Source organism: Plectropomus leopardus, chromosome 1 (assembly GCF_026936395.1).
Source record: "Plectropomus leopardus strain MGB_pleo_1.0 chromosome 1, ASM2693639v1, whole genome shotgun sequence".
In the NCBI taxonomy this organism is placed as follows: Eukaryota; Metazoa; Chordata; class Actinopteri; order Perciformes; family Serranidae; genus Plectropomus; species Plectropomus leopardus.
In genome coordinates this window covers 13,781,442-13,806,335 of record NC_142176.1, presented here as the reverse complement: position 1 = coordinate 13,806,335, position 24,894 = coordinate 13,781,442, and the positions used below count along the sequence as shown (strand labels likewise).

The 24,894-nt window shown below is 38.6% G+C and overlaps 1 protein-coding gene across 2 annotated transcripts in view; it reads left to right on the top strand.

Moving 5' to 3' along the window:
• The window catches only part of rasa3 (RAS p21 protein activator 3), a 59,788-nt gene that overhangs the window by 1,924 nt on the left and 32,970 nt on the right, over window positions 1-24,894 (top strand). For both annotated transcript variants that reach the window (XM_088075983.1, XM_042492609.2), the window contains exons 2-4: window positions 16,794-16,911; window positions 18,933-19,036; window positions 21,363-21,457. In XM_088075983.1, coding sequence (XP_087932109.1) covers window positions 16,794-16,911; window positions 18,933-19,036; window positions 21,363-21,457 — 317 coding nt within the window. The remainder of the gene's footprint in view (window positions 1-16,793; window positions 16,912-18,932; window positions 19,037-21,362; window positions 21,458-24,894) is intronic.

Here is a 24,894-nt window from a genome sequence, read left to right as displayed (position 1 = left end):
TTAAAATTGGCTGGAAACAGCTGTAGGGAGGACTTGAGATTATCAAATAGTCACAGCCCCAGTGAGATGATATGCTCAGACCTGTAGCTCCAGGGAAAGTGGTAATGTTCAGTCACAAAGGCCTTGTTAGATTGCTGCACTTTCTGAATGAATGTTCAGTCAGCCAGCAGCGCTGAGTTCCTGTGAATGAAAACTGAATGAGTGGAGGACCTCTGGTCTTCACAAATGACTTTTCCTAGATACAAGACTGCTTAGTAATCACGCCAGCAAAGAGCAGTGAGTGGTGGAGGAAGAACTCAGTTTTACATTGGATCTAAAGGGATATATTGGCAGAAACGGAATATACTGCAATAAGTATATTTCCTTTAGTGTATAATTACCTGAAAATAAGAATCATTGTGTTTTTGTTACCTTAGAATGAGCCATAGCCGTGGGTCCTTGTCTACGGTGATCACCATGTTGCATTGTCATGTTTTTACAGTAGCCCAGAATGGACAAACCAAACACTGGCTCTAGACTGGGCCATTTACGTTTTCACATTTCTCTCGGCCCCTGTAGGTAGCAGCGAATTTTTTTTTTTTTTTTATAAAGTGAAACTGCTTTATTTGGTGTTTTTAACGGTTTTAATCACAGGGTCCATTTGTTTGGGCGTGTAGCATGTGAGCGGAGAGGAGTGATGAGAACTCCTGCTCCTCACGCACAGAGCTGTACGTTCTGCCCGCTCGCCCACTCAGAGGCGATGCAGGCCGCTCTGCTAATTATTGCGCCACCCTTCACTCAGATTTAATCCTGCTCCACTGAAATCGCTCAGCGCTCGCTCCAGAAAGAGAAAATAAAAACATCTGCCTTGTATTTTAATTTTAGCTTCTTTGACCTGTGAGAGCGCAGGTGGTCCCTCATCCTCCTCTTCCTCATATTCAGTGCTGCTGCTGCTGCTGGCACCTGCGGGCACCTCACTATCCTCTTCCTCAGTGGCGGGGAGGAGGTTAAATGCTTTAATCATGTTGCTGGCACTGTCAGTCACAACCAGAATCACACACCAATACACGTTCCAATTTTTCAGTACTTCGTACTTTTGGTAAATGCAGACCTCTGCAGATAACTCTGTAAAAACTGCCTGAACATCTGAATTTTAAGTTATCAGAGAAAAAATGTGAGCACAGATTAGCAGGTGCTGGACGAGTGGCCTGTCCCCGACATGCCAAACATTGTCAAAGAAACACTGATTTGTAATGTGAAACTGCTTTATTTAGTGTTTTTAAGCCTTAGGTCCATTTCTTTTGGATGGGAAGCGACCTCTGCGGATAATTTAGCTCCCAGTTAAAACCTCCGGAACAATAAAAACTGAAAGACTCCTAAGCAGGAGAAGTTTCAGCTGGTTGCAATCTGCTGTTTTCACTGCAAGATGCCACTAAATCCCCCTAAAATCTACACACTGTTCTTTTAAATAATAGTGGCAAAAGCACACTGTAAAACACTCTGTTATATAAACTATCCAAAGTCAAAGTATTCCATACTGAAAAAAAACATGTGAGTTATTATACTGTATATTACTGATTTATTACAAATTAATTGATGTGCAGTCATTTGTAGTCAGTAAAGGTGTTATCATTTTTAAACTGTTTTTGGAAGTAAAATCCTATTTTGTATTGTGACTAGTAGAGCTGCAACAGTTAGAAAATTAGTCAATTGTCAGAAAAGTAATTTGCACTATTTTTTTTTTTATAATTTATTCATTGTTTAAGTCATTTTCTCAAACAGATATGCCAAGAAAATAGTTTCAGCCTCTCGGATATGAAGATTTTGAGGTTGTCTTTTTTATGTTAGTGTAAATTTCATATCTTTGCGTCTCGGCCAAACAAGGGACTTAGATTCCTGACCCTTGACCCTGGACGAGAAATTGGGATAGTGAATTTGTGGCATTTTATAGCGTAAACGATGAAAATATGAGGAAAATAATGTATGAATTACCTGATGATGAAAACAATTGTTAGTTGAGTAACAAGTAACTGACAGCTGTGAAATGAGTGGAGAAGTGGAGTGGAAGTGTAAAGTGACATCAAATGAAAATTCAGAAGTAAAGTACAACTAGCTGAAATTTCTACATAAATGTACTTGGGTTACATTCCTTTACTGGCAAAATGTGCGATCTAGAATAACACTTTACAAGCTTTATAAATATGTCATGACTCGCTTTTTACTGTTTACTGACGGAGAACACTTATGTTGTCGTCACTTCCCAGCCTGGACTCTTGAGTTTCCTCAGTTCTTGTTTCTCTGTAATGTCGTACAGTGACGACAGTGGAGTTTACACCGCCTTGTTACCAAGCAGCAGTCATACTCGCTGTCAGTCCGATCCTCATGGCGCTCTGCTCCCAGTAATGTCCATGTAACCCTTGCATCACATTGTTTTCATCAAAGTCTTGTCCTTTGGCATGAGACTCTGTGGTTGGCGGATGACTCATAGCTGAAAATCTGCCACATATTTGCAGGAAAGAAAGGCAGAGAGAGCTTATTATCGTTACGCTCCACCAGGTGATGACTGTCCTCAGTTTCCTGGAGGAACACACGAGTTTCAGAAACTAAACGGGGCTACTGGGTCCAAGTCCGTTCTGTCTGGCGAACACAGGAAACAGGAAACTACCCCCAATTCACTTCCTGATTGGCTGGAATAGACTACAAAAGAATTGTGTTTTTTCCTGCATGGCAACAAGCTAATGCAAAGCAGATGTAGTGAGACACAGAGCGAGGGACAGAGGTGGCGTCTCACATACAGGAGCAGGCTGTGCTTCATCTGTCAACGGCTGTGTCTCCGTCTGCGCTCAGAGAGACGGGGGGAATCTCAGTGGCACAGCTGGAGTTGGGACTTTGTCACTAATTAACAACAACATATGTGCATTTGACTTCTCTGTCGCTGTTAGGAACATATTTTGACAGACTCGGACAGATTAAAATCACTGGAAAACACATCAGACTAGAAGAGAGGGCAGGCCTCCACCAAGGCCAGCAGTCCTCTATCATATGCAAATCTGCAAATGAAACCACTAGATGTGTCCGAATATGCTTTCAAAGTTTTCAGAATTATGTCAAAATGTGGTTGTCACAAGATGCAACCTCAGTTGTGCATTTAGTATTTACTTTAATTTGGAGATATTTCCATTTTTCCTCAATGTCTCTGGAGTTAATTTCAGACAATGTAAATTCAGGTGTGAATAAAATAAATTGCGCACTATATGTGTATTTACATTTCCATAGCCGCACCTTAGTTTGGGAAAAAAGCGTGGTTACAGTTGTATAAGTTCTCCCAAACTGTCTCCACATACTTCTTAATGACTGCTTTCTGTTTAAAGTCTGAGCGACTAAATTTATCTTAAACATTTACTGGTACTCATGAAGGTAAAATGTGATATGGAGCCATCATACGTGTACAATCTGCTATGTCACTATTGAACTTAAATACCATGTACCGTATTTTAAGATGTATGGCCTTTATTCTGCCAATGCCAAATGCCCTATCTTGAGACAAAAGTGAAAAATAGCTTGTTTAGCTGCTTTGTGATTCAGATCTGCTCCAAATTTTAATGGGTTCTTCCTTTACTCATGCTACACTCTTCCTTTAAGTTTCCTTAAAATACGACCAGTAGTTTTTCCTAATCCTTCTGACAAACAGACTAAAGCCACATTTTAACACTTTCAGTATAGTACCCCTGGAACAATACATAACAGGGGTGCACACACACACACACACACACACACACACACACACACACACACATGCATATATATATATATATATATATATATATATATATATATATATATATATATATATATATATATATATATATATATATATATATATATATATATATAGCAGCTCTCTCTTAACTTCCTTTACACCGGCGATGCAGATAAATGTCTGCACCTTGTTGATTGTTTCATTGTTCATTGTTGTTTCATTGTTTTCATTGCTTGGTGGAAATTAGGCTAAAAAAATCAAACAAACCATAACGAAAACATATCCTCCTTGGCGGAGATAACCATATATTAGTTTGTTTAATTATGTAAAAATAAGTAACTTTAATTTTAAACCTCTTTGCCAGGTCAGCAAGTGGTGCTGCAGCTGTGAAACGTTTAATCATTTAATGAATTAGATTTTGCTGTACGTTTATAATTTGCCATTTAATCCCTACAGTAAAGTTTTAGATCCCTTTAGAGTTCAGTGTGTGCCTGGTAAAAAGTGATGCAGCCGAGGATATATGTTATTGGATTTGTGCTGAAGGTAGATCTCCACTGATCTTGGCATCAGTTCTCCTTGTAAGCTACTCGACCTGCCGCTGAGGCTTTAGTGTTGCCGCAGCATTGTGCTGTAACAGTATCAGTGTAATTTTGGATGTCGTGACGATAGCGTGAAGGGACCACAGTGGCAGAACACACTAGATTACGTATTGAGTAGAGGAGGTGAGGTGTTGGAGGTCGAGGAAACAGGAGTGGGCGGCTGAATTCAGGCAGCTCAGGCTGGATGACTTGGGCGGGGTGAGTCTGGGAGGAAAAAGTTTACAGTGACGGAGCCCCCCCTGCTTCCATTGACAGCTGGCCAACAGAGGTTCCCAAACTTCCTCCTGTCCAGACTGAATGGGAGACGTAGAGTGACAGGAAGAGGAAAGAGAGGAGTGTTTTATATGTGGAGGACTCCCACTCTTATTTAGGTGTAGGTTTTATTTATTTATTTATTTATTAGGAAAAATAACATCATCTGAGGCTATGAATGCATTGTAAAAAGTTTTGTGTGTAGAGGGAGGAAGCTTGCATACCACCCCTAATGTGTACAGTATATGTGTATTACTATGTACTAATGTGTATAGGCATTTACGTATATGTCTCCATTTTGTCCTAGAAGGCTGGCTCTCTGGGAAACCGTTTGCTGTAAACATATATGTTGACTGTTTAGACGCAGGCCGTGTTTCGGTCCAAGCAGCTTCAGGCTGGTGGAATAATCCGGGTTGGGTACAGTAGCCCTCTCTGCACTCTGTAATGTGCCCTCCTTGAGAACACAGTACCAGGAATAGTGTGGAAGTAACGCCATATAGGCCCAGCATGCAGGGTCAGCAGGGGTAAATAAAGGGCTGCACCCAGAACGCTGCTCCTTCAGGATGTCCTTCACATGCCCCACGGTAGAAGTCGACTTGATCCCTCCCCATGACGACCTCTACCTGCTGACAATGACACAAGCAGAAAAACATATGCAATTCTGTATATATATATATATGTATATATATATATATATATATATATATATATATATATATATATATATATATATGTATATAAAATTAATAATAATAAGAATACCTCATCATAATAATATTTATTTGTTCAGTTTCCTTATTATACTTATTATGTATATGTAGTATTATATACCACTCATTATTTATATTTTATATAGGCAATAACAGTTCATCTAATAATAATAGATTCAATAATAATTCTGGTCAGCCCCTCCTCTCTCTTCTCCTTATCAGCTGCAGACATCACGCCCCTAAACACATGCACAATAAACACCCACACTATAATAAAACAACCAGTTTGCATATCAATAACAGCAAGAATACTATTATGCCTGATTACCTTTTGTATGTTTGTTGTCTGTTTGTCTAGTTTTGCCTTGTCCTGTCCCACCTTGTCTGTATGCCCATCTCCATCCACCCCCATGTAAGCATTGCCTGTCACTAACTTGATTACTTTGGACTCATAATTAAAAAAAGTTACAAATGCAAAAAAAACCCCAATGAAAAACAAAAAGACAGAGAATGAGAGACACTCAAAGTGTCAGAGAAAAGTTACTGTGTTGCTTTCGTGTTATGAAAAAAGTAAAATTGCTTCAACAGAAAGTGGTAAAAACCGACTGTAGCAAACTGCTCCACACATGCTGATTAAATCAGGTTTTGCAACAGTGTTACTCTCCTCTGGCAGTGCAAGCAATGTCAGCTTGCCACATACAGCAACTTGCACCCAACCTACTCTCCCTTTCCTGTGCTTGCAAAAGATATCATATCTTCTCACTATTGTGTGTGCCAAGCCTGTTTGTGAGTGTATGTAGGGGAGAGTTGTCAATCATTTTACGTTTTTAAAAAAACAAACATCTGATACGTAAATGGCCGAGGAAGCCGGAGGGAGTGTTGAGGTTAAACTGACCAGGACGTATAGGCTGTTTAAAGCTGTGAAACCAGCTCCTTTTACTGTGAACTCCACCGTGACACCACACTGGCCTGAAAGATTACATTCGCATCCTGAATGAACATACCAGGTTTCTGAGCCTGATTTCTAACATGTGAGCAGATTTTAAAGCTGATCTTCCCTTCACAGTGCAACCTCACTGCTTATGCCCTTCTGTGTGTTTGTGTATTTTTGTTTTACACGAGTTTTCCATTGAGACTAACGAATCTGTTTGAACATTAGCTCCAGGACGCGCTAGATGGAGAGCGAGTTTGATCAGTAACTGAGCACTGGTTTATCACAGAGACGGTGGTGTGCAGCGCAGCCAGTCTTAAACTGTAAACTCCCTTTAAACTCACTTTTTTTCCCCACAATGTTTCTGTTCGACTGCTCAACAGCTTCAGCACAGCTGGTGGATGATTTGTGTCCAAGTTGGTACAGTCAGCAGTTGCAGCCTGGTAGCCAGGAGATAATGTTGGCATTGCATGTTTCTGCAAACCACAAACCATTACATTTGTTTTATACGTATGATTCCAGTGTTTGTAAAGTGACGTGCCACTGCAGACCACCGATCACACCCAAAACAACAAAGTGCAGATTTATCAAGTCATTGCTGTGCTCCACGCAGTTCTTCAGGCACAAAACGAGGGTGTTTTGTAACAACCAGTCACTGTTTTTTTAATGTTTTTGTCAAGTGGTTGTTTGTTTTACCAAAACATTTCTGCTTTTCCTGCTGGGATTATGGTTTGAATATTGTGGCTTTTTCTTTTTCTTTATTTTTAACCAAGATATCACTGCTTTTCCTTTTGAGATAGTGGCACCAAGGGCGATTTTTTTTTTTATTGGCAAGACATAACTCCTCTTTGTGTGGCCCAAAAGCAGTTGGTTTTTACTGAGACATCCCTGCTTTTCAAATGCAGTGTTTTTTTTTACCTAGACATTGCTGCATTTCCTGCCAGGGTTGTGGCCTGAATAGCAATGTCTTTTTACCCAGATATTATTGCTTGTCAAACCAAGATAGTGGCCCAAAAAGTGTTTGGTTTTTACCGAGATGTCGCTGCTTTTTCTCCTGACGTTGTAGCTTGAAAAGCGGTTGTTGTTGTTTTGGTTTTTTTTTGAGAAATTGTTGCTTTTCTTGATTGTAACCCAAAAACTGGGTATTTTAAGCCATAAAATTATATTTTCCAAACCATAACCAAGTTATTTTTGTACCTAAATCCACCCACAGTGTTGTTGAAAGTTTCAACATATCTGCCACATAATAACATGCAAATGTAACGTATCTGTTATTTGCAGAAACGTCAGTAGATACCAAACCAGCTGTTTGATAAGAGCAATGTAACTATTGACATCGACAGTTAAGTTGCTGACCCAGTTTCACAAATATATTTTGTGCTGACTAGATTTGTTCAACCCTGGCAAGAAATTAAATACTTCCGTCCTAAATTTAGGAGAAATGTTCCTAAACAATGCACACACAATCCGTACCATTTAATGTTGGTGGAGATTTAGAAAACTATAGTGGGCTTGAATTTGTTGCTCAGTATCAGGGACATAAATGTGGCTTCAATTAAATATGAAACAAGGAGATTCATTGTAAACTGTGTGTCATGTGATACTATATAAGTCATGTTGTCAAACAGGGTGGGATCTTTTTTATCTGACCTTTATGCTACTTACTCTCCACCCAAACTCTGTCTTTGGCATCAAACATTTAGCCACTTCTTTATTACCGTGTGGTGTTGTTACTCTCCGGCGTCAGAGCTCTGAAGCTGCCCCTTTAAGCTGTTAGGAGCATATTTGGATGGTTGGGAAGTGGATGACGCTGCCATGGTGGTATCCTGCAGTTTTGAAATGTTGTCACTGTCTGACGTCACTGTGACCGACATGCAAGCTCACCACAGAGGACTCAACCTTTAATCAACCACCTTAAAAATAAAGGCGGATTTTAAGGGTGAAATGGGGTTGAAGAGGTTACCAGGCATTCAGTGGTTTCAAAATGAGAGTTCAGAGTGCTGAATGTGGCTACCTGTGGGTGAGGGTGTTGCTTATTTTCCATTTCAGTGGCGTCTATAAGGTGTCTTTACAAGTGCTCACTTTGGATTCTTGTAGGAAATTCGCAAAACAAACATTTTCTTTCACTTGCGTAATTTCATATCATACAACTAAGCTTTTATTTATTTATTTATTGGTTTTTTTTATTTTATTTTTTCATTTTTGCCAAACAAGGTACTTTAAAAGTGTGTTTAGGATGTTGTGACTGGAGGTTTTCGGGGTTTTATCTTCAGATTCTAATGGAAAGTTTGTGTTACATACTGAAGCTGTGTAGAATGAAGTTATTACAGTTTTTTTTTGTCATCGCTCAGACACCATCTTTACAACTACAGGCCACATTTGTGAAACTCTACACACTAACCAGAAAACTTTACACCAACTAGCAAAAGATTATACATTGTTAGTAAAAGCAAAAACAAGCAAATAATTTTTTAAACTTGTGTTTTTTGTCAAACTAGTTCCCTCAAACCATCATTTGAATAAGCAGAGAGAGTTTGCCTGATATCAGACAGAGCTGTCAGCTCGTTTCACTCACTTTCTTGAGTGGGCAGATTCAAAGGTTTGGATTCAGGCAAACAGAAAGTAACAACTCCACCCTGATAGTTAAAATTAATACCACTTGTGGCTTTTGCTTTTTCATGTGCAGGGTTAAGGAGTTTGCAATATAGTTAAGTTGTTTTACATGTAGTAAACATGCACAAACACAGGCATCCAAATGTTTAAGCATGGATGTGTATTCCACACATAATACGCCATGAACACAAATAAGGGGGAACTTTTTTTCTCTCAAAATGTTTTAACAATCCTCAGAAAACAAAATAGTCCAAAAAACCCCCAAAACATTTATTTTAGAAAAAAACGAACAGAAACAAAATAGGCTAAATCTTTCCTTCGTTGTAGATTTGGCCCTAACACATCATCCAGCATAGACTAGGTAGCATATTCGTTGGTGTGGACAGGCAACCAGCAAAATGGTGCACCAAAATAGAGACCGTTGTTAAAAGTTTTGAAAAAAAAAAATGGTATTATAAGATACCAAGCCTACTGTAAAGCCGAAAACATGCATTCAGTTTGGCACACTTGGTAAATGCATTTATGTGTTAACAGTTTTGGAGGTAGAGCTTCAAGAATCACTGTTAGTGTTTAAGAATTCCGAATAAAAAAACTGCAATTTACATTTTTTTCTTACACTCTTTTACAGGACCTAATGGCTCATTTTGACTATACAAAGAGTCATATATTTGACTATCATAAAGGTTAATTTACTAATTCTATAGCCATTTTTTGTATTAGCTTGCAAATAGAGGTCTTTTTTAGCCACTTGGCGCTACACGACTTGCAGTGCTGACTCTGGCCACTCTGCCAAAATTGCCTCAGTTGCAGCCACTCTGGAGTGCGGCCTGCAATAGGGAATAAAAGTCAGGATGTCTCGTTGTTTGTTGAACCATTCGTGTTTTATTTTGCCCCAACTTTATGAGATTTTTATACTTAATTGCAGGAGAAACACTTTAAGACTCGACTCGACTTTAAGACTGGGATCAGAGCACTGCCAATGAGCTTTATGTTCTGTATTTTTCATACATTTTATCGCGTAAACAATAAAGAAGTTGAATAATATTAAAACTAAATGCAAGTTGCAGCCCTAGTTTCAATGATACAGAAATATTTTAGTGTGGGATCAAAGCCATTGCTGTGAATATCTCAGTCTGTGTGTGTGTGTGTGTGTGTATGTGTCATGTTTTTATGTTTAGTCACTTTCAGAAAATGACTTACAGTTTTGTTTCAATTCTTGTTTCACCTCTCTACTTATGACTGTCAGAGGAACTCAGTATTAACTGTGGGATAATAAATTGTCATCTTACAAGTTTCAGTCCTTCTTTCCATTCTCACGATGTCTCTCTCTCTCCGTCTTACACTCCCACCCACACACACACAGTCACAAACACACACTCAGGGGTAACTGGGTTGTTCACTGCTTTTAAACTACATCTTGGATCCAGTCGAAATTCCTTTCTCCTCATCTCATTTCCTGTTGTAGCTTTCTCCAAAGCTAACTGCTCTCCAGTTTTCTATCTGACTGACTTCTCTCTCTCTCTCTGCACTCTTCCTCCTCTCTCAGTCTTGATTGAGTGCGCTGCTTGTATTTTTCTCACCAACTACCCACCCCCCCCACCTTCCTTTCCTTAAAGCCTGTGTTTCCCAGGCCTGCTAGTCGAGCACACAGCCACTGAAAGCATTCACGCCTGTGTATCCTCGAATGTGCTCATGTCAGAGAAGCTTAGAATAACTAGGCGAATGGCGTGTCTACAACTGTACACACGAGCGTAGTCGACTGAAACCGGTCACCAGAGAAGGAAGAGGAACAAAGCCGCACATTCACCACATCCATTACATTGCTTCAATCACTTGTGTTTCCTCATTTCTGCCGTCTTCGCCTCCTTTTCTTCACTTTCCTCTGCAGGAATGAGACGGGGAGTCGACCTTTTTTGATGTTCGCTCTCGCCCTCTTTGGGGTGTTCATGTCATCACAGTTTCTCTGCCGCTCTGCTTAACGCCCCCATGTTTTGCGTGCATACCACCGCGGCACTCGCACGTGCCAGGAGTGTGTCTTTGCACTGTGTTTTTGCTCAGATACTAGGGCAAGATATTCTCCAAGGGCAGCCGCAGTGATGCTTGATGAAAAGGGAAAGCTGCTGTTGTTGTTGTTGTTGTTGTTTAAATTTTCTGCTCATTTTTGAATCTTGGAGGAGAGATAAAGCACCCCCTCTGAGGAAAGTAGAGAGAGAGAGATGAAAAAAAAGGGAAGCAACTAGAAATAGAGAAAAATGAAATCAGGTTAAAGCTAATTTTAAAAAACGAAAGCGACAATGCAACACAAGCTCCACACAGATAAAAAGCTAAAAAAAAAAGAGAAGAAAACGACAATGCATGGACCAGGATAGAGGAAGATAGATGTGCTGAGACCGAGGATTACACACTCTGGTTTTATAATGAAGGCTTTAATGTGATGTGTTAAATGGCAGCTTACAGGAGAGGCCTATTCTTCACTCACTGTCCATCAAACACAATCACACACAAAACTCCACCCTTACTGTTGTTGTAGACTTCCCTCAAACTGACCCTCCCTCTGCTGCTTATCAACTCATCCAGAGAGACGGCTGTCCAGCACTTCCCTCAGCCCAAAACAGGAAGCTGTGGATGTCACTCTGCATCTGTAACTGTGGTAGTGACTGGGCTGATGTTACTTAACAGACGTAACTGGTGGTTTTCCATGTTTTTAGCCAAACAAATACAGAGTGCATTTTTAATCAAGACTATGTTATCGTGGCATGGAGACGCAGTCAGAAGCAACAGTTTTTCTCACGAGTTCTCAGGTGATGCATTCAGTTGCTCAAAGCTAGGGTTGGAAAGAAACAAATTCTTAGTAAATGTTGTTATGTTATGTATATGGAAAATATGCTTCTAACTGGTGGACATATGATTTAATGTGGCACTGATTATGAATTATTTTAGGCACTGTCGGTATTTCTGTATTGCGTTTTTTTTGTTTCTTGCCACATCTATCAGCTTATACTCTGTTATCTTTGGCAAGAGAGAAGTGGATCATAACATCACAGTTGGTTTGTAATTCTTAGTTGTTGCACATGCATCAGCCTACGCAGAGAACTTTTCACTTGTTACCACACCTCAATTAAAAAAAGAGAGAAGTGAAGACAAATATTTGTTCTCTGTGATGGATTACTTATCTCAAGCAAGTTTTAAGTTTATGCAAAGTTGATTTTCATACCATATTGGCATGCCTGCTGCTGGAGAAATGCAGAAAAATGCACTTATCAGTCTGAGACGCTTCATCAGTATAGTAAATAATACACTGTTTGGGTTAAAATATACGTAGATGCCTAAAAATATACAAACTTTACATGAATTGAATGTTTTGTGCTTTCCAGTAGCTCAGATTTTGGCACAGAGATTTGTTTTAACACTGCAAGTTGAGTCATTAAACACACACACACACAGAGCTGAGAAAGCTGTGGTAATCCCATGATGTTTTGGTTACTAGAGTGACTTGGATGGTGCAATCCAATCAAGGGACCTCGCAGGTCATGAATGAGAGCAGCAGGAAAACAGAGATTGGAGGGAATTCAGGAGCAGGAGAGGTGAATGAATGAGGAGGATTACAGGAGGGAGATAAAATAAATGTGGGAGAATAAATGAGAGAAAATGGGTGGAGAAGAGGAGGCAGGAGAGAGATGAAATAACTGTGGGAAGTAAAGGGATAAAGACAGAGATGAGAGAGACTTGCGTCATCGCTCTGCTCTCACACATAAACACAGACAGAGTCAGATTCTGTAACAACAAATCGAAGCAGTGAAGCGTGTGTCGCGTTTTACAGCTCAGGTGTCTTTTTAATTTGTGAATGAATGTTGTTATTGTGAATTGTTGTGTGATGAGCCACATACTGTATGATTCAGCCTCCAGAGGAGCAGTCATAACACTGTGTTGTGTTTCAAAACCCACAGAGAGCCACTTAATCACCTGTGTTTGTCTCGGTGTGGTTTTGTATTTGTCCTTTGTGTAAAAGTATGAACCAAAGGTAGAGATGTGGATGACAATCATTTCGTTGAAAATGATTGAAAGCGAAAGCAGATTTTGTGGAGGAGTGAAAATATATACATATTATAAATATATACATATATATATATATATATAAATATATACCTGCTTTTTCTCTTACTGTCAACAAATCCAAAATGAACCATGATTAAAGTGGCCAGTACGAATGCTAGTTAGGTGGTCAAACTTAGGGATGTAATAATTGTTTAACCATTACCTGACAATAAAAATTTAATAAATAAATTTAAGTGGTCAACTGTGTTGAGAGGAATTTCCCCTTTGATAGGTACCAAGGTATTAAGCACTTAGTGCTTAAATGACATTCCCCCCATTTGACAATTGACAGTGTTTGTTTTAGTGGCTTTCTTGTTGCTGTTGTTGTTGTTGTTGTTGTTGTTGTTGTTGTTTTTGTTGGAGTTGAGCTTTGGGCTTCTGTTCGGTGATTCTCCTTGGTGATCTAATGTGTGGATTCTGTCTGTTATTGTTTACATGCTGCCTATGTTGTTTTGTTTATTGTCTATGGTGGCAGAACTGTTTCCCCTTGAGGATTAATAAAGTGAATCCTATCCCATCCTATCCTATCCTATCCTATAGTTTCTGCATCTGCATTTCAGTGAAGGTCTACCTTTGTTTGCATGATGTAAATGTCACCATCCAATCAAGGTTTGCATTGACCTGTTTACAGACGTCTGTGTGCAGCCCATTTTTTGTGGCTGCATGGACTGTAGGTGTAGCCAATGCCGACTGTGCACACTCCACCATCTTGTTCCACACTCCAGGTGAAAACAGTGTGGTCAAGCTAGCCAAAGGCGCTGCATATCAGAGATCTTTGTTCTAAGTTGGATATTTAACAGAAAAAAGTTAAAGGAAAAAAAGTAGCTAAAACAGCTGAGCACTGTAGTTTCTAGCAGACATCAATCATTCATGATCAGTAGTGCGTTTGTCGGGGACTATTTTCACCTGTTTATTAATACACATTAAGTTCACTAAAGAATTAGTGAGTATTTATGGCTGCAGTTTTGTGTTCGTGAGACTTAAAATAAACTACAGTGCCCATGTTCATTGTAAGGTAGGGACAACATTTGACAAATATAGAATATCACCAGACATATCCTTTAAAGAGTGACATTTGAGTGCATTGGACTTTTGTTTAACCGACAGTCTCATGGCTGTAGAACAAGTCTACCAGTGTGTAAATAAATCACAGGTTTTATCCAAACAGTGTAATTGCATGTTATTGAGTGCTTCATGACTAGTGTGATTACTCACCTCCTTTTTCCTTCTCCTCATTTTCATTGTTGCAACACCAACTCTTCCTTCTCAATTCTCAAACTGGTTTTTACGTAGATAAGATGCAGATCTTGTGAAATCCTGAACATGAGGGTGCAGTGTGTTTCCCATCCAGATAATTTATAAATCATCAGAAACTTAATCTGCATAGCTCTTTTTAACACAGTTTCAAAGTGCTTTACAGAACTAAAGAAAACAAGATAACAAGATAAAAACAACAAACACATTAGAACATAAGACCAGATAAAACAGAGTGCATAATAAAAATGATAAAAGTAATAAAAGAGGGATAGAAACATGACAAAAAAACAGATTTACTTAAAGAAAGCCTTCCTGTAAAAAGAGGTTATGAGCAGTGATTTAAAAGAAAGTACTGAGTTCGCTATCCTAAAGTAATCTAATTAATTTATTTAAGGTGGCCAAAAAAAAAAGACCAAAACATCTAATGGAACTGCTGCGTTCATGTGCAGATATATTGTTAGGAAAAATTACTTCCTTAATCTAAAGGATCTGTTTTTCTGTTTTACAGCCGGTTATCGAGTGTCATATGTCAGCTCTCTCCCCTTCCCCCCTCCAGGGTTGGAAACACTGCACCGTGCACAATAGCATTATGTGTTCTGCCAGAAAGCAACTCAAGATTTACACGGCATAGTATTTTTAAATTGATGTGCAGCAACAGACACGCCTCTTTTTGAGCAGACTGTAGAAATCATTATTGGCTGTTATAACAACAGAAGCAGGAGGAAATCCACACCAGTGATAAATTTCTTTTTCTGCGTTTCTAATAGTTTTTTATAGAGCAATTGTTCTCCAACTGGGAATTGTTATAATATGTTTATATTCTGGTTAAATACCCAACTCTTCACCTTTTAACCCTTTAACCTGGATCAGCATCAGTTTTCTTGAGATGCCTGTCACAAGCAATGTACCTTTGGAAACCTCAGCAAATCAGTTTGATTTCTTTGGGGAAACACATGGGGAGAAAGGCTGTGACCAACTGGGTGAGAAATGTCCCACAAATTGCAAGAATTGCAAGATTTAAAAATGTTTTTTTTTTTCCTTTTTATAGTTATTTTCAGGTAATTTTCATGTAATTTTTCTTTTACTAATTTCTTACCAATTTTTGGGCCACATCATATTAACTTGTGCTTTGCCTTTTGCCATGTTTTTCAAGGAAGTCAAACCAATTTGCTCAGGTTTCAAAGAGAGTATTTGTGCGTTGGTCGGATTTGGCATCTAGCAATGAGGTTGCAGAAATGAAATTTCTTCCGTGTGCCAAGCACAAATTTATGTTTCCTTGGACAGCGAAGGTCTGACACACCTGACTCTTCCTCTGATTGACTGGTAGTCGCTGCCTTCGTTGGTTAGGTTTAGGCTAGAAGAGTGAGACTGATCAGGGTTAAGGTAAGAATGTCAAAGTAAGCCAATCAGAGGCAGAGTGAGGCAGAGTGGGATGAGTCATGTTTGCTATCCTAATGCAAATTTTTGTGCCAAGCAATGCAAATGGCCCCATGTAGAGCCAGTGTTTTATTTGTCCATTCTGGGCTACTGTAGAAACATAGTTGAAAAGAGGACCTGTCCATATGTAGATATAAACAGCTCATCTAAAGGTAACAAAAACATATATTTTTTTGATGGTTATAAACTAATGAAAACATAATTCTGAATATTGTATACCACGTCTTCCAAAAGATGCCCTTAAATCCTACATACTGGACTGTTTAGGCCTCTTGAAACTCCCAGTTTGCAAATAGCAGCACATAGTTGCAGCCTCATCGTGTCATTGTGAAGAACTGGTAAAGCACAAGATTTGCTATAGCTGAGCTTGTCGGCTGAAAGGCGGCATCAGGTTCTCCAGCAGATAATGGAGCGTTTTTGGAGCAAACAATGACAGTGCTGCACTAACACGCGTGTAACTATAAACTACTGAGTCCTCTGGGTCCTCAGGGTGAAGAGAGACAGAATAAGACTGAGCAGAGTACTGACTAACACGGATCCATGGCTCTGTAAAGGAGAATGTATTGGTCCTGAGGGACCGCTGAGCACCACCTTTGTGGTTTGTTTGTGTGTGTGTGTGTGTGTGTGTGTGTGTGTGTGTGTGTGTGTGTGTGTGTGTGTGTGTGTGTGAGAGAGAGAGAGAGAGAGAGTCTTGGTGGGTGGTTGGACCACATTCTTGTGAAAGGGAGTGCTATCTGTCACACATGTTTAATGAACAGATTGAGCTTCAGCAGGATTCAGGAAATGTCCCACGCAGATTCTTTCATTCACAGATCTGACAACACACACTAATAACACAACACACAAACACACGTGTGGTTTTGAGTGTGATTTGTTATTAGTGTGTCTGTTTCAGAGAGCATGGCTTGTTATTTGTGCGTCTGGTGTAAAAGTCGTCACCGTGGCAGAGCTAAGCTCATTATACATGCAGCCAGATTATTCAAAGCTAAAACAGGTATGAACTTACATAATACCATTTCTTTTTAAACTTTGCGTGCTTTCAGTGTTCTTGAATAAGTAATCACTTACAGCAGTGTGCCTGAATAAACACATTGTTGTTGCTTACAACAGCGTTTCTAAATAATAACTGCTCCCTGTCTCCTTCCTTTTTCTTTGTGCAGGAGAAGCAAAAAACATCCCTCCTTACCCGGGGCCAAACAGAATGAGGGACTGCTACTGCACCGTCAACCTGGACCAAGAAGAGGTCTTCAGGACCAAGATCATTGAGAAGTCGCTTTGGTACGTCGACAGTTCCTCCATCCTTTTAGTCTGTACATACAGAAACACACATATTTTTTACATACTGTTTTTCCCTTCCTGTATGAATTGGATGATTTAATTCACCAAGTTAGAGCTGAAAAGGGCCCTGACACACCAACCGTCTGTCACACTACGTTTTTTGTAGTGTGTCCCACACAGTTGGCACTTGTCTGCCCCTGTTCGCTTTTTTTCAGCAGATTCAGCATGCTGAATTGACGTTGGAGATGGTGGAGCCCATTGGCGAATGAAATCACTCTGATTGGCAGTTCAGCTTAGTGCGAGAACAGAAACAGAAGTGAAGAAAACAAACAAACAGATAAAGTCAAAAGGGTGTGAGAGTGACACAAACTTGTCATATTATGTTTATTTTAATTAACAATATATATATATTTATTTTAGCCATTTGATTCTTTCGCAGAAATGGTTCCTAATTGTGTTATTGTTGGCACAGTAAATATTCTTAGCTCTTTCATCATTAGGTTTTGTTGTGAATGTTTTACTTGATAAACTATTGTTGCCTGCTGGTATGGAGAGATATTTTCTCTCTGTAGGAGCAGAGCCTATGCACTTGTTGGCTGTTGACTGTAGTCTTTGTGTTCAAGTGCAACTCTTTGGCAAGACACAGGCGACATGAGTCGACACAACAGTTGGCCCTCATTGCCACTCATTTTCGCTGTCCGTTTGGTGTGTCTGGGCCTTTGCAGGAAATTTTGCATGATGAAGGAATTTGTCGCATATGTAATTTTAACATTTAACAACAACTAAAACATAAATAATAAATCACCTTTATTAGCTCAGACTCTTTGGAGATACTGCACATTGTATTACAGTAATACTTAAAGGGGCTCTGTGTGAAATGGAAATGTGAGATGTGAGATGTGCCTTTATTATATCAGTGGTAAACACTGTATGAGCACAATACAAAGGTGGGGCGATGAGCTAGTCAGTGGGATACATACATGCATGCACGTGGCCACAACAAACTACAGAGAAGCTCTGACTACAGCAAACACAAAGGTAGCAGGATTTCGTTCTCTGCTCGGGATGCCATTATTCCACTATATATTTAAATAGGAAATAGTGGTTGGCTGTTATATGAATGCTCTGATACAGCTTCCACTTTTATTCCACAGCCTAGAGCTTTCACATTTTTCATCTGACTGATGAGGAAACAAGCGAGCTCCTTCCTGCACGCAGAGTTCACCAAATTGAATTAGATTTATTTAAGGATCCTGTATTTGTGGGCTTTTTTATGAATGCAGTCATGCCTCTGGGTTCCTGTCCATCCACCCACCCCTCTGTGCCTCTTTATGTCTGCTGATTTAAAGAAGAAGCCAGTAATTGTTAGCAGCGGCCCTGAGGGCTCACTTCACGAGATCCTCATTATTGTCATTTATCCATGGTTGTCGTTTAGGTGAGGCAGAGCGTGGCAGTCGATGTACCTTCCAGGCAGTGGTGACAAACAGGCCTGCTATTGTCATAGGCAAACAAGCTGTAGAGTCCACGTAACTGATGACAAAATTTAAATGCATGTGAGCTTCATTTTATGTCTGTCAAAGCGACAACTTTAATCATTTTTATGCAAGAATGATCGTAGAATTTTGTTTGAGAAGTTTGCATGAAGGTTTAAGTACACGTGCAGCTGGACTGTTAGTTTTACCAACCAAGACACACATGGCCAGAGGCAGGAATAGTTTACAGATTAACCAATCAATCAATCAGTCTGTCGGTTAATGGATATTTTAAAGAGCGAGTGAGAGCATGAGAACAAGAGGCAATATTATTATCACACAAAAAAAGGTTTTTTATTTTATTGTTATATTATTATTATTACTTTATTTTATCAATTTAGTTTTTGACACAATCCACCATTTGTTCAGGAGATTTTGTCTTACTGCACAACAACTAAATATTTAAAACTACATTTGTGTTTGTGGTGAAACATGCTCTATCAGACAAGAAGACCCTCTAATCACAGTTTGCCTCGTGTCTCCTCTCAGTCCGTTCTACGGGGAGGATTTTTACTGCGAGATCCCACGTAGCTTCAGACATCTCTCCTTCTACATCTTCGACAGGGACGTCTTCAGGAGGGACTCCAGTATCGGTAAGTGAGCGCTTCTCAATCTGTTGTAAGCTCCCGCATGTATCTGAAACGCAGCTTGGAAAATGAATGAGACTTTCTCCATGATGAGTGTTTGGAAGGAGAAATAATCCTCATGTTACAGGCTTTGCAGTGATTTTATAGCAAGCAAAGCAACACGTCAGGGGGCTTTTCTTTTTTATGAAACCACTCTGTTGAGTTATGAAACGTAATATAAACTGTAAAAGCAGAGTTTTTTTTAAACAACTCAACAATTAAAACTCAAGTTTAAAGTAACGGTCAAAAAACATGAAAATGTGCGTTAAAATAAATATCAGTGAAATACTGGGCGCCCCGATAAGGCAGCATTTTAAATAACTGATGGATCATTTGAATATTTTATGAGAAAAAAATGTTAAAAATATACATAATAAATGTAAGAACTTGAGGTATTTCTGTATTTAAAGAAATCCCATTAACTTGTAATTTTGAATCTTTTATTTAAATTGAAAATAAATAATAAACTGATATTGGCAACTCTAAAGTTATTCAAGCAAAGAAAAAAACGGTGTGTCTGCTAAGTAATAGCGCAGTCAAATATTAACGTTAATGTTTAATGTCATTAAACATTTATATCTATAACATCTTTAAATCGTATAAATATTTTATATCTTGAAATATTTAACAGTTAAATAATTAAATGAGCTGTGGTCACAGGTGTGCTTTTGTTTAATACATATTACGGATTATTTAAATTAGCCAATCAAACCTGAGGATCAGGTTAAGCACTGGCATAATTACATGCAAGATTTTAAAACTTGATATTTCAAGATATTTTTGCAATATTCTTGATGATATGACAAAATACTGAGAAATATTTTACTACTAATTTCAAGAACATACAATTGCAATAAAGTAAGTGTTATACTTTCACATCAACTTAAACAATACATTTTGCCTTTAAATGTTCAGTAAAAACTAAACAGAATTATCTGTGGGTTCTTTAGTTTTTAGACAACAAAAGTAACTCAGATTCTAAATAAAATATTAATAATAGACTATAGCAAAATAAAATCAACCTCGAGAGCAATTACAGGAAATTGGTGTCAGCCAGAAGCCCCATCCACAGCGAACTGGTATGATATTATTAATAATATCGGAAGCTGAAAATTTGAATAAACATTGAAAATGTTTATTCAACTCTTTTTTTTTTTTTTTTAATCTCAAATGCAAAACACCCCATGTTCAGTTTTTTTGGTTTGTGTATTTGTTTTTATGTTGCAAAAAGACCTGAAAAAAAATAGTTCACTCTGTAAAAGTATTTAACTAACAATGACTGTGTGACTGTTGTCAGTAAGCAAAACCAAATCATGGAAAAAATGTCAAAAAATTAAAAATTAAAACATTAAAACTGAAATTAAATCAAAATTAAATTAATTAAAATGTCACTGCACAGGCTAACTTCCTACCCATTCTTTTCTTTTCGAAAAATCCCCCCCCAAATTTTTTTTTACACCTGCACACATGGTCCTAACTCCACGACTCTTCCCACTGTAACTTGTGTCAGTCAGAACACATGCACATGCATGCGCGCGCACACACACACACACACACACACACACAGAAAGACCCTGGCACACCCTGGCACACAGATTTTGTTGCCGTCAGACAGAGCCAGGCTGGCTGTTACCACCTGTTTCTAGTCTTTATGCTAAACTCAGCTAACCGGCTGCTGGCTGTAGCTTCATACTAAACATGAGAGGGACATTGATCTTTTCCTCTAACTCTCAGCAAGAAAGCTTCACACACAAAATGCTGAATTATCTCAGCAAGGTCACTTGACAGAATGGCCCTTATACAGTTCACTTTTAGCACTGCAAAGGTGTGTGTGTCTGTTTGTGTGTGGGTGGATGTTTTTGTCATTGGGTGTGTCAGTGCATGTTGGTGGGTTTGTATTATTATGTGTATGTAACTTCCGACCACAAACTGAAAAATCTTTCTCAGGGTGTGATTTGTATCATCACCAGCTCCTGTACATGTTTGTGTGCATGTGTGTTTGGGTGTGTGTAGGTGCTGTAAACAGAAAACTAGGTTGTTAGTTTCGGAGTAGAAATGATGAGGTCGTTTCCAGGCCACTGACAGAACACTTTGTGCGAGTGTTTCTCTACCAGGTGCCTAAAAGCATTTAAAAAAAACAGATATGTGTGTGGATTGACAGCATGTGAGCGTGTGTGTGGGTGTTTGTCGTATCTGAACATGTAGCTCTTTTTTTTTTTTTAGAAAAGTGAGTTATGGTTTGAGCTCATTTGTCTCTCTGTGTTTCTGTGTTCATGCGTGTGTGTGTGTGTAGGCAAGGTTGCAGTGAAGAAAGAGGACCTGCAGAAATATCACGGCAAAGACACCTGGTTCCAGCTGCAACCTGTCAGTGCTGACTCAGAAGTGCAGGTCAGTGCAGAGAGGAAACACACACACACACACACACACACACACACACACACACACACACACACACACACACACACACACACACACACACACACACACACACACACACACACACAGACATTTTAAAAACAAAGCTCTCTCTTGGTCTTTTCTTCATCTCTTGTAGATCTTTCAGTTGTTTCAGCTTCTTCACAGAAACAACACGACACTTACAGAGCTGGATGTGTTTTTGTAAGTTTGCTGGTGTTGAATGCTTTCTCTTTTAAGCTTTTTAATAACTGCTTGAGTTGACATGTAACGTAGGGAATTTTCAATTGTTTATTTTATTTATTTAAGCTTTATTTGACCACGTTGGTCCTGTTGGGATTAAAAACCTCTTTTTCAAGGGAGAACAGGCCAAGATAGTCGGCAGTGAAAACACTAAGTTGCTTTTGGTGCAGAATATCCAAAAGCCCGTCTCCCAATATCTGTCTGAGCATTTAGGACAGAGAGCATAAAGAGGTCCTGAGAACACAATGAGTCAGGTATTTTCCTGCACGATTAAAAAACACATAGGTGTTATTAAAAGGTCTCCCAAAGTCATGAAATTCTGGAAAAGTTATGAGGTTCAATTTCAACCTCGTCCCTTTGCTGCACGTCTTCCCCTCTCTCTACCTATGTCGCGCTATAACCATCCTGTCAATTAAAAGCAACAAGCCTGAAATAGTCTCAAAAAAACTGATTACCAAGCCTGTATTCTTTTGGAATTAAAAGGATCTTTTGAAAAAGTGTTTTTTTAATATATATATATATATATATATATATATATATATATATATATATATATATAAATTTTTTTTTTTTGACAATTTTTTTTTAAATTATGTTCATAAAATCCCCAAACATGTCCATTGCTGAGCCGTTGGCTCCCAAGCCGTTAGGTCAGGAGGAGAACGAGGGAGATATCAGACTTGAACCTCCGCCACATTGTTTTAGAAATAAAAAAAAAAGATTTTTCCCACTGATACCAAAACACATATTTCCTTATCTTTCTCCATACTGCTCTGACAGTCACTACAACCCATAAACAGTGAAGTGCAATTTTATATGACCATTGTGGTGAGCTGGTCTCTCAAAGTCTGATTTAATTGGATGAACCTTGTTAAACGCCGGAGTGCAGGATGAGTCATCAATCAGCTGAAACTGTTTAACCTGGTTTTACAGAAAGAGAAAGACTCATTAGTTTTGATGTAAAATCAATCAACAAAATCAATTAACAAAAGGACACAGGATTAAAACCATGAAAATGTATTTTTTTATATCATGGGAACCTTAATGCAAGCTCAGAACTACTAATTTCACCAGGACAAAAACTTATCAGGTGTTCCACTTTGCCTTTAACCCTAAACGATGTGAAGCTGCCATGAGTAAAACACTTTTTCCATGATTTTCACATTAAAAGTTTTAGATATGGCTATAGCCATATTATTAACATTATTATAAACTATGTAAGAAGTATATAAATATATATAGTATTCTTCTTCTTCCTTATGTCACTCAGTTCGGATGTAGCTGTTCAATAGGAATATTTAACTATTTCACTCTTTTTTCCATATAGCTGTTGAGAATTTGAACACAGTTTGTTAGGACATTTATAGTAAACAAGGCAAAGTTAGCCCTTTGAGCTAATTCATGCTAACAATGCTGAGGATGGATCAGAAATGTGCAACATGTTTTGCTGACACCAGATTTTAAACAAAAGCCAGACATGTTGTAGTGTTAAGTTGCTATGAGCTGTAAATTCACCACTTCTAAGCAGAAGGCAGAACCTTCCTAACCTCAATGCACTCATGGGTTTGCTACCACAACCTAACTTTGTCTGGTATGGGCTCATGTCAGCAGGGGAGAAGAAGATGTAGCTGCAGGAGATGTTTGGCTTCTATTGTTTAAAAAAGGATTTTGTAGAAAACATGTTTATATTCCTTAAATAAAAGTATGAATAAGTATTATTTTGGTTTCAAACAACACTCAGCCTCAAACACTTAGCCTGCATACAGTATACGCACTGATGTGTGATAGTGTTGTCTGCATGTTAATGTTTGAAGTAGGGCAGAACCCAAACAAACACAGCATGTGTGCACCTGAAACATCTGAGCCTGGAGGGTCAAAGTCACCTGGCTCTCCATGTGTACCGCTGATCCCATTTGTTCCCCTCCGTCACAGCTCAGTTGGTGAAAGAGACACACACAGCTTTTATCAGAGTCACTATATTTCACACAGTCTTACCTTTTATGAATGAGTATCAGCTGGCTGTGAAAGAGAAGTGAAATGTGTGTTTGGGTCCCAGGCTGTGATTTAAATGTGCTGTTGAGACTAATAACAGGATATCACTGATATCACTGACTGTTACAGAAATATGTTCCTGGCTCTTATTGGATGGACATAAAAGCAGATCAGACCAAATGTTGAAAGACAGTAATGACTGACATGTTAACTTTGATCTCATTGTTTAATGTCAGTGTTTGCATTTTATTCTGTCATAAATTCATTTGTATAAATAGTAGTATAGTCCTAAATTTGAAGTTGTGAAGTCTTAATTGCCAAAAATTTTGCCTAATTTTAGTTATTCTTGTTCACATTTCCTTTTGTCAAATGAATCAAGCATTCATGCGTGAAAGTCCACATTTCTGATGTTGCAAATCTTTAAGTCTGCCACTGGTCCTCATACTGTCATTTTACTTTTTACTTTTTATACTTGCACTTACCTATTAACAAAATGTAATACCATATATATAATATAGCTTTATACTTACCTGTAATGAATGCTTAAATAATAAAAAGATGATTTGTCCAAAAATAGTTCAGTGTGTAGGATTTAGGAAGATATATTTGCAGATTAATTAAATATAATAAGATAAGAGTGTTGTCTTTAGTGTATAAGCACCTGAAAATAATAATCATTGTGTTTTTGTAACCTTAGAATGAGACGTTTATATCTACAAAGGGAGGGGGTCCTTGTCCTCGGAGTCTGCCATGTTGCACCATCTTACTAAAGTATCCCGGAACAAACCAAACACTCGTTCTTGTCAGGACCATTTGCGTGTTCATGTTAGCCACCACAGAATGCAGCTCCTCTGCAATGAGTCAAACAGCATCGAATAAACACATATTTTAAAGTGGAACTGTGTTATTCAGTGTTTTTACTGGTTTAAATCACTGGGTCAGTTTATTTTTTAAAGGACCTCTGCAGATGATTCAGCTTCCACTAAAACCCTTGTGAACGTCTGGATCCTAAAGTATAAGAGAAAGGTGTGCACATATTAGCAGGTGATGTGCTGGCAGCCTGTCTGCGGCAAGCCAAACTTTATTTAGTGTTTGTTTTGATCACTTGGTCCTTAACAATGAACACTAAAGGAATTCTAACTGGGAGTTTATGGTTTAATCTGCAATCCTCACCA